At 37.6% G+C, this 11028-nt stretch overlaps 1 protein-coding gene across 1 annotated transcript in view; it reads right to left on the bottom strand.

The window, feature by feature from the left end:
* Positions 1–10713, bottom strand: part of tox3 (TOX high mobility group box family member 3) — a 49958-nt gene extending 39245 nt beyond the window's left edge. Inside the window, exon 1 of the mRNA XM_007552173.2 lies at positions 9881–10713. Within this exon, the coding sequence (XP_007552235.1) occupies positions 9881–9982 (102 nt within the window). The 5' untranslated portion in view covers positions 9983–10713. The remainder of the gene's footprint in view (positions 1–9880) is intronic.
* Positions 10714–11028: the final 315 nt, after the last annotated feature.

Here is an 11028-nt window from a genome sequence, read left to right on the forward strand (position 1 = left end):
GGGGGCAGTGAATTACAGAGAAGACAAATGAGTTATTATTAAACTCGTTTGTCCTTGTTCTACACAAACGATACATTTTTGACAAACCACGGCATTAACTGCAAACATTCCTGTAGAAACAGCTGTTATTCTTTCACCACTGGACAGACCGGCTGAACCACACAATATGTGGTCTCCCCCCGGGTGTCTTTGTAACAACTGTACCAAATACTTTTGACAACTAGTACACTGACTGTGTGTCAAAAAAAAAGAGTTCAGGTTCAGAGCTTGTTTATGAGGCATCCGATATGATTTTCACACAATATGAAAACTTTGAGCACAAATACCACAGTTTCTCTGTATCACAGTAATACGGCTTTACATAAAAATGTAGTAGATCTAATTACTTTGAGTTAAAACAGATTACTAAACAAATTCTCATTTAAGATGCATGTCATTAATTCCATGTATGTATGTAGGTTATTTATACGCATAACATTTAGTCTAGTTTAACACATAAATCTATAACCTTTTTAAGATTTTTTTAAAAAACATTTAAATAACACTTAAAAAACTGGTGCTCCTAACTTAATAAGATTTATTTCTGGATTATTCAAACAGGGAGTGCTTTTATTTTGAAGCACTGAAATCAGACTTCTCTGTGGTCACTATTTTGTTGCAACAGAAAGAGTGAACAGCTATTAGTCAGTAATGGTCCACAGTCTGCCAATGTTGCTGATTTATAAATTAAATATATGCACATCTCTATCCAAGCTGCGGTCTGTTACTTACATGCTCCAAATGCTAATCAATGTTAGCATTAAATCAAAACAGACAAACCCGGTAGCTGTTTAATACTTTTCCTCCCACAGTATGAATCATTCACTGGAATGAGCTAAACCTACCAACTTGTTTTCGATTCTTAATAAATGAGATGCAGATTGCTAATTGTCTCAACTCCCAGATCAGGAGGCCAAGTGAATCTTAAGTCTGCAGATTTAAAACAAACCTTGTTTTTGTGATTTAAGTGTGACTCCTGTATAAGTCGCAAACTCAATTTCCCATCTCTGGGGGCAGTGAAACATTGTCATAAAACTTAAGCTTCCATACACTAACAATGACTTGCACATACTTATTCCAGCTGCATGTACACCAGTACATGTCATAAACAAGCTCTGTTTGAAAGTAATCTTCCTTGAACCCTGAGGCAAGTTGTTTCAACATGCCTTCTATTTGAGCATTCAAATAAAAGTTTTGTTTACCCGCATTATTTAAGCTCTTTGTCCAATGGGTCTGAGGGATATTTGCACACCTGCTGCTATTGTAGGCCGTTTTAGTGCAACCTGGTAACAAGCTGCATTATGGGAATGTGTGATGCAGGGGGAGGGAGGGAGAAGGAGAAAAAAAGAGAGAGGATTAATCACACTGTGTAACATGTAATACTACACACCTGCAGCCTGCGCTATTCTTATTAGAGGAACATTTACAAGAATAAGGCCTGATGCAGTGAGGGACATTTCTGTAAATAAGTTGCTTCATTTTAATAGCAGCACAGTTTGAATAATAGAAAGAAATTATGAGAAATACTTTCTTCATAGATAAATTTGATATGAAATATATATTCATACATATATTATAAAATCCCTGCATATAGTGAAAAAACAATAGAGTAAAATAAATAAAGAGGCAGAACAGCAAAAGGAAAATAACCTAATATAAAAATAGATGCAATGAATTGAAGTTATCATGGCTAGAAAGCATTACCCAAACTGTGTGAGAAGGATGGCATCTGTTTGTGGTCTGGGCTGCTTGAGAAGAGCCACAAGCTCAAGTCAAGTTAAAAGGAAAACAGCAAAGTGTTTTGATACAGTTTGTGAGCCCATTAAGAGAATTGGACATTAGATCCATGAAACATGGGATGGCTGCCACTCTGAAAAGCTTTAAAAATGAATGGGTCTTAACAACAAGGCTAACCACTAAAGGGACACAACACTTATTGAATCAGCCAACCAGAAGTGATTGACTGCTCCTTTAGAAAACTGCTTAATTCAGAGAAAAAGCTGATTTTTTTTTTCCTGGGACCCATGGAGAGTTTGTATTATGAGTCAGAAATGTTTAAGCTGTCAAAGACATGGAAAACCATAATAATAGATCATAGTGGAAACATAAAACTAGCCCATGTTTTGCTTTGATTTAACTGGACAGAGTATTTAAAAGATGTATGTCTCCTTGAAATTAGTTCTGGAGATTATTTGCTGAACCTTACCAGATAAACAAACCAGAGCAGCAGATTTATTTTTTCATTTGTGTGACATGCAGACTAGAGGGCTTAGCAGGACTCTCATAAACCAAGTGCTTTTGTTATTTGTGTTAAGTAGAATCACAGTCTCATTTAAAGTTGATGAAATCCTAAAACTAAGCCCCTCCCCACTGACCTGAACTGTGTCATGTGGTTAAGTTTAGCTACTGCCACCTAAATGACAACTTCTCCTCAAAGTTCCTTTTTACATCTTCTAAAGGGGAGGAAGCTTTAACACTTTTTGTGAAAATGTGAGAATTTACAGCAGGGGAAATAAATACGGACCATACCAATAGTTTTCTCTGTAAATACACAATTGAGCTAGTGAACGTCACCTCATGTCAGGAATAACTCAAGTAAATCAAAACAGATTAATGGACTTTGTGTAGAACGCATGAAGAACTGAGGGAGCAAAATGGCATGAAAGGTGAACAAACAAACTGACATCTATCTGTATTTAGAAGGCAATCCTGAGCTGAATCTGCGCAAATATATACTGACTGGTTTAGTGCCAAGATACGACATAAGAAGCTTCTCATGATGGGTAAAACCAACCAGCTCTTCTAAAACCTTACTGTTGCAAAATATTCTGCTTGTACTGGGTACAAAACTGTATATTCAGTTCTGAATTGTTCATTGAGAAATGTTGTGGTCATAATCTAGCAGGTAAAGACGTTTCCATGAAAACAATAAGTAGTGCACCCAACACTGCAAAAACACAAAATATTACCAAGTATTGCCTAGTTTCTAGTGCAAATAAAGATGATGACAGAACATTTGAAATAAGACAAAACTAACTTACACGTGTCCAGAAAGAAATAGGAGCTTGCTATAAGTCAATAATTCCTTAATGTTGGTGAAAAAGTACAAATCCCACTGGCTTCACATCGAAAATGTGAAGCCAGTGGAAGTGAAATATAAGTGAAATAATCTACCAGTGGAAGCAGTACTTTTTTAACCAATATTAAGGAATTGTTTACTTAAAATAAACTCCTATATTTTGGAGAAATTTGACTTTTAAGTTAGTCATTTCACATGTAATAAGATATTTTCACTAGAAACTAGACCAAAATACCTGGTAAGATTTTGTGTTTTTGTAGTGTAACAGCAAAGTCCTTTGTGCCTTCTGACTGCACAAGACTCTGCTTCTGAGAAGAAAAAAAAAGAATGTTAGAGCGAGTTTAAAGTTTGCTATAGAAATTTTGCACAGATCAGAGATATGCTTGAAGAATAGCACGAGACCAAAACTGAACTCTTTGGATGTCATTGAACACACCCTGATCACATCATCTTAAAAATAGCACAGTGGAACGTGTAAAACTAACTCTTCATAAAACTGAAGGAGTGTAGATGAAGAAATGCATCCTGCCACCGTTCGTAAAGACCAAAGGATGAAATGATTTTCATGAAATTATCAGCTAAGAACATTTGACTAAACCAAAAAAAAATAAATAAAATAAGATTTCTGTTAACTGTAAACTCATTCAGCCATGTGGAAGCTCTTTGGTCTCCAGCTTCAGAGTGTGAGGTCTGCTTAAATGAGCCACAGTGAGTAATGCATGAGGAAATGTAATGAAGTGGATTTATGAGCAGTGATGGCATGATTACAGGAGGTCTTTGAGTGCTGATCTGGGTAATGCCCAATGTCTGTCTAACATTCCACTGCCTTTGTCACACTCACCTAATAAATAAACCAGTCAGTGTGGTTTTATATCCTCTGCAGTTCTCCTTACTGTTAAGTAAAATTGAGAGTGTTTCCATATAAGAACTTTAAATGAACTTAAAGACTTTATGCATCCATTTATTTAGAATTTAACAAGTATCAACGCAGTGGACTAAAGTACGCCTTGTGTATGCAGAGCTGCAGGATTTTCATAGTAATCAGAATGTGAACATGTAATGACGGGACACATGGATGTAGTTCAGTCTGCCATACAAAGAAATTCCTTCTTACAGGCAAAAATCTCCAAGTAGAGTACGTGTCTATGAACACACCAAGCTAAAAATAACGCCTTTTTTTTGTCTCAGTGGGAAAATTTGGTGCTCAATAAATCTGCTGATGTACACCCCTGACAAGTTGCAATTAAAAGACTCAGCAAAACACATCAGCTTTTCCATTCTGGGACATTCGAACCTTTAACACACACCTGGAGTCATATCCATCAGTTGGACAAACTGGATAGCCTCTGAGGTTACACCCCTCCACCTCCTCAACACACAAACACACACACTTAAACATTGTGTTTGGATATGTTTAGAATGTGTGTAATGAAATGGCACCAGCTGTGCACACGGGAAAGATGAACATGGCTCCCTGGTCGAGCAAAGGATTAACCCTTTCCCTGGTCCAGAAGCAGAAGGGACAGCAAAACAAAAAAAAAGCCCTAGAGGTTTTAACCCAGGGCTTTGCTGTTGTGAAGTACAGTAACTCAGCTTCCTACTTAAACCCCTCCCTACATCTGTTTACAAATTGTTAATTTTACTCTTGTATACCTATAGGTCTGTAAAAAAGGTCCACTGTTCTAAAGACAGTATATTTTACAAACTAAGTAACTTCCTTTGGTAAATGCATCATGTCATTTTAAAGCACAGCTCGTTTTTCAGAGCATATGTGAGTGGGCAATAAAATGCAAAGTAGATCATAAATAAATTAACCAAAGAACATTGTCTACATTTGGTTAAAAGGAAGTTGAACAAGTGTACTGAAAGAGGAACATTTCTGGAAAAAGACTTCTTATTGTCAAGTCAAAGTTGACTTTCCTTTATTTGTTTGCCTTGCTGAGGTTACTAATTGTAACAGCTTGTGTTTTTTAGCACTCCAGCAAACACAACTTGACCTGCTACTTTGTCAAAAGAGCAACTGCTGTATCTGTTTGCAGCAAAAGCAAGCAATTAAATTTTAAGTAGCAAAGTTACAAAAACAGCCGGTCTACAAAGAATGTGCTAAGTAGTAAGAAAATGTTGATCCCTTGCTAAAAAATAAATAAATAATAATTCTTTTTATTTCCCATATTGAAATAATAACAAATAAGCAAGATGTAGCCAGAAAGAAACTCACATTACTGAGAAGCAACCTTTTTTTTTTACCCCTTACTGCAGGTTTGCAGTTTAAATTAATTAGTCAGAAGGTCTTCTTTTTTTTCCCTTTGTGTCTTCCACAGCTATAACCATGCAGCATTCCTTAAAGGTTTTATTTATTATTAGTGGAAATTACACCTTTTTTCCTACTAGTAGTGATTGTACACAAAATGTTTAATCCATATGTACGTACTATAGGGGAATGCCGGATACTAATGACATAGTATCTGCCATTCTAATAAAGACTAAGAAAGGGATCTGCTTAAATGTGAAGTCGCAGAGTGCTATAAATTAAGACTGAGTTCAAATATGGAGTTGGGCAAAAACTTAAGGATGTTACTTGGAGTTGCATGTAATTCTAGAGAACAAATTACAGGTATTTTTTATTATTCCATTGGCACAATTCTTGATAACACTGTGCACCAAAAATAATATTACAGAACTCCAAAGGATGCCTAGCAAAAGTATGTATCTCTGTTTAACCTTTCCACATTTTGTTACAACCACAGACGTGTATTTTTGGTTTTATGTTTAAGCAGACCAGAGGGACCTGGATGGAAAATATTTTTATAAACAATTTGAAGTAGGTTATGTAGTTGTAATTAACCGACCCTTTCCTAAATCAAATCCTGTAAAAGCAGGCCTCCTGACTCAAGATTCATTAGAAACACTTTATCCGACAATTATACTTGCAAGTCTGTCGGGATGGGTTTTTTCCAGCTTTGTATATTGAACTTTTCCCCCAATCTTCTTTGCAAGATTGTCTATCATCAGCAAATTTTAAGACAGATAGATTCTTGATTAGATTGAGGTATGGACTTTGACTGGGCCACTCTTACTCATAAATATGCTTTGCTGTGCACCGTTCCATTGTAGCTCTGGCCTTATGTTTAGTGTTGGAAAATGAACCTCTGCTCACGACTTCAAGCCTTTTGCAGCGTCTAATAAGTTTTCTTCCATGAATCAAAAAGCCTGTGTGAAGTTCCAGTTCCCATCGAACCATAGCGCCTTCTTTCACATGCTAACTGAGTCTCCTACATGGCTTGATGCAAACCACTTTGATATTCTCTAACACATCTTCACAAAACCTCTGTATTTATACTACTACTACACATAGGACTATTTGCTAATTATAGGACTACTTGAAGAACTGGATTTTCTTCAAGTAAATCCAGTACTTGATTTACTTGAAGAGTAAATAGAGAAATCTCAGATTTCTCTATTTATAAAAAGCTTCCCAAATTATCCTATGTCTTCCACATCACATGCTATTTTGGTCTTTCACACAGAATAACAATAAAGTTCAACAAATTGACAAAACTTTAAAAAGTTCAAAGGATGTGAATAAATTGGCAGCTACATAAAAACTATTAAGCTGGTTGTCAAGCTTTTTGTCTATATTCTTCTGCAATGAAGTTATTAAAACAAGCCTGGTCAGTTCAGTGCAAAAAGTAATTATTTTGTCCCTGTAGTGCTGGCACTCATTTTGCAAATAAACCTCAGAAGTGTGGATCAGTCCAGGTGAAAAGTTTATATAAACATCTGTTGGTAATTTCTTGGCGCCTGGAGCTAATGAAAGCTCAGCAATAAATGGATACAGTATTTGAAACATTATTAAAACCTTGAAAAAACAACCAGATGGCCATAAAATTGAGAATAACACCGAGGCTCTTTCATGAAAGCAGTAAAGTCAGCATCATTTTACTCTAAAGAAAAACCAGCCAAACCCAACCAACTCTTTGTCTTTGAGTGACAGAGAAGTTTGTCGGATAAACCACAAAACCTCAGCAGCCTTGTACAAACAACATCTTTAGGAAAACAACTGAGACAAAGACAAAGCAGAACCGAAGGTTTAAACACACGCGCACACACACACATATATATATAGTAAGACAATGATCATAACACTTTTTGACAAAAACAAGATATGAGCGGAAACCAGGGAGTAATAAAAACAAGAAATCATGATCAGGTAAATTGAAAATGACATAACTTCCTGTGAGGGTGTATGCTCTTTCATGTTTTATATGAATATAAGGTAGTTCAATAGAAATGGACTCTTATGAAAACCCCTCCTTCCAGCCTAACCCACTAAAGCTTCAAGGAAAAACCAAAGTTTTGTATTCCAATCCTACACTTAACTCTATAATATTTTGCCTTTTCAATTTATTATATGAGCATTAATAAGCTGAGTAAAGATGTGACATGTTTCCCTCTAGTACCTCTGTTTCCCCTTCATCTCCATGCCAAAAAAAAACAGCAGCTTCATTAGTCATGACTGCAGCACCTAATTAAGTTTGTGCCATTCGGGCTGGATTTTTCTGTAAATTTAAAAGAATCTCTGATGTTTCAAAGTGCCTCTGGGCCCTTCTGTCTCTGCTGCCATTAAAACTGAACATTTCCTGAGCCTGAATTTTAAGAGAGTTGTGCCTGTTTTCAAATCAAAACTGTAAAAACTAGTTTAAAGTTCTCTTGTTTGCAAAAAAGAAAAAAGAAAAAACAAAGGTGCTGTGACAGCTTTTAAGTAGATTAAAGAAGTAATATTTCAGTTTTGGATGACAAACCGCTTTGCCTTGTGCTACTTTCAGCAAACTGATTCACATAAATTGAAGGACGCATGCAGAAGGGCCTATTTGTCCGAATGTGAAAAGGCAATGTAATTACCATGAACACATGCTTTGCACTCTCCCTTCCTCTTTCTCCAGTGTAACTGTGTAAAGATACTGGATAAGCACCTTCCCACCACCCTTGCTCCTTTTGCATTGTGGCCAATTACAGATACAGATGGAAAATAAAAACTCTCTATTCCCAAGGAATTTACGAGCAGGGGTTAAAAATGCATACCAATACAAAGAAATGTGGTTAAAAGTTTTTCAGTGGTGATGAAGACATGATGAAACTGGGCACATATGACAACTTGGCCACACGACAAAGAGCTGATGAAACCGTGAGACAAACCTGGTAACTGTTTTGAGCAGCAAACAGAGCTGCACGAAATGGGCTGAATAATTTGAGTTGGGGGTAGTGCATAGGTGTGTGTGTGTGTGTGTGTGTGTGTGTGTGTGTGTGTGTGTGTGTGTTGTGAGAGGATGTGTTGGAAGATGTACAAGGTACTATTGTTCATAAAAAACATACAGCAGGTGTGTAATTTTTGCTTCTCATAATAGCAAAAGTAGATATTTTAATACATTTTTTATTCTAACTAGCTACTAATAAGATCTGTCTATCTATCTATCTATCTATCTATCTATCTATCTATCTATCTATCTATCTATCTATCTATGTTTCTGCTAGGAAATGAGACAGGCATCTCTCTACACAAGTACAAAACATTGACTTATGAATTTTGAAAAAGAAAACAGACATGTTTCAGTTCAATTTTCCAAGGATGTGGCATGTCAAAAATGATTTATAGCCTTGTAAATAATAAATTACAACAAAAATTGTAACTGGCAATACATCAACAATACCTTTGTAGAACTGCAGACCAACTTTTTTTGGATTTTTCCACTGCTATTTTGAGAGTTTATCTTTAAGGATGAGAGCCAGGTGTTGGAGTCTGGAAGGCCTCTGTATCATCACCCTCATCTCTAGGTGCCTCCAAAGTTTGCTATGAGGTCAGGTCAGAAATCTGGCTTGACCACTTCAAATTAAAAATATTAGTTTACACCTAAATCTGTCAAGGGGTGTGAATAATTCATTGCCTAATGTTTTCCTTCCCTGATAGATATGTAACTTATCATAGGCAGATAACATGTATTTTGTCCAAACTGGATTTATCAATCCCACACTTATAACTACAAATTAAACTGCAACAAAAATATGAAAACAGTGTATTTGGAGATATGAATAACTTAGTTTATAAACAATCGTACATAGCTAAAACTGTTTTCTACAGTATTTAACCTTCACACCAAACTACAGCTGAAATAATGTGTTAGATAAAAGCATAAGTCAGTGCACTGCTCACAATGATTCCATTCAACATAGTTAATTTAAGCCAGTGTCTGCAAAATCCCATTAAAAACAACTGTGTTAAACACTTAACATCAAGTTAAACACCCTGCAAATAGCTGAAGGGCAGAAAAATATTTCTGTACCATGCAATTTAGTTGCATCATGCTGGGGGTCATGAAAGTGAGCAGTTCATTTGACACTTGATCAGAGTGTCTTCTTTTCATCACATTGTAACTGTAATGTAGGTGCTGATGCAATGATCCTTCACTGATGTTGAGGAACATGAAACCGTAAAAGCAACAGCGCCCATGACTGTGGATCATATCCCTGTGGTCAGAGTTTAGTAGTGCAATGAGGCCAAAAAAAAAAAAAAGTAACACTGCGTCATTACACTTGTCCTGCAGTTTTCCTCACCAATGCACAAGCAACAAAGTTTCTGAACAGGAAGGGAAGTGATCAATGAGCAACTTCTAAAGAATCAAATTAACTGCACTTTAATCAGCGGGATGCACTGAAGGTTTTAGCACCAACGTGGTGACACAACGCACAAAAAACGGGATTTCTCACCTTGTTGAAGTTGTAGTAGCCCAAACAATGGGCGAAATCCAGGTTTGACGGATCTCCGGGGATAGAATTCCCTCCGGCAGTCGGATAAAATCTTACATCCATGTCGTGTGAGGCAGCTGCGCGCAGTTGTAGCCTGCTTGTTTCTGCCGTTTTTACAATCCAAGCGCTCAGATAGACAGAGAGAGCAAGAGGGATGGATGGAGAGAAAGCGCGGCAGAGAGACGGAGGATAACCACGGCAGCTGGGGTGGGGAGGGGGGAGTCGGGAGGGGGACAGGTAAAGTTTCCGTACTCCTCTTCTACACCTGGTTCAGTCGCTTCATGTCTGAGGAAGCCTGCGTGAAGGTAGGACGGAGCCCGGGAAGCTCACGGAGCAGAGCGGCGGACGCTGTGCACCAACATGCATTTACACACAGCTGCTGCTGCTGCTGCTGCTGTATACAAAGAAGCCACGAGACCGGCGACTGAGCGCGAGTCCACCTCCTTCTCCCTCCCCTTTGGACGCAGGAAAAAATAAAGAAATAAATGAAATCAGCAACAAAGTGGCTCCAAGACGCGCAAAGTTAAGTCAAAACCGGATGCGAACTCAGATACGGCTCATGCTCCTCTCAGAAGTTTATCGCTCCAACAACTTAGAAAATAGTTGGTGGAAAGGAAACGGGAGTCTGTTGTCCGCATAAACTCCTCTGCTGGGCGCTGGGTTCGGGGGAAGAAGAAGGCGAGCAGCTCTCCACAGATGAAGCAATTACTGACATAGTACAGTGGATATCCAAGTTGTGTCCCCGCTCTGCCTGACCTGACTGTCCCGCTGATGAACAAGGCAAATGTGCGAATAAGCCAGCCACTCCCCAAACACACCAAGCCACTCCCAATGAAAACACCGTGTTTAAGTCCATGCGACATGTTGGCGTGGAAATTAATCACAATTAACGTCTCTCTTTTTTTTTTCCATCTGTTAGCTTACTGCTACAGACTATCATCCTCGTGTCCCCTTTTAAAGTTGTTTGATTACTGTTAATACATATGCGAGTCTTTTATCACTTAATAACATTTAAATATTTAGGCTGTGTCCCATTTCGTAGGATCATCCATACCACTCCATACCAGTCCATTTGCACCAATTGAGGAACTAGAAAAATATTCCACAGA

Source organism: Poecilia formosa, unplaced genomic scaffold (assembly GCF_000485575.1).
Source record: "Poecilia formosa unplaced genomic scaffold, Poecilia_formosa-5.1.2 Scaffold46, whole genome shotgun sequence".
In the NCBI taxonomy this organism is placed as follows: domain Eukaryota; kingdom Metazoa; phylum Chordata; class Actinopteri; order Cyprinodontiformes; family Poeciliidae; genus Poecilia; species Poecilia formosa.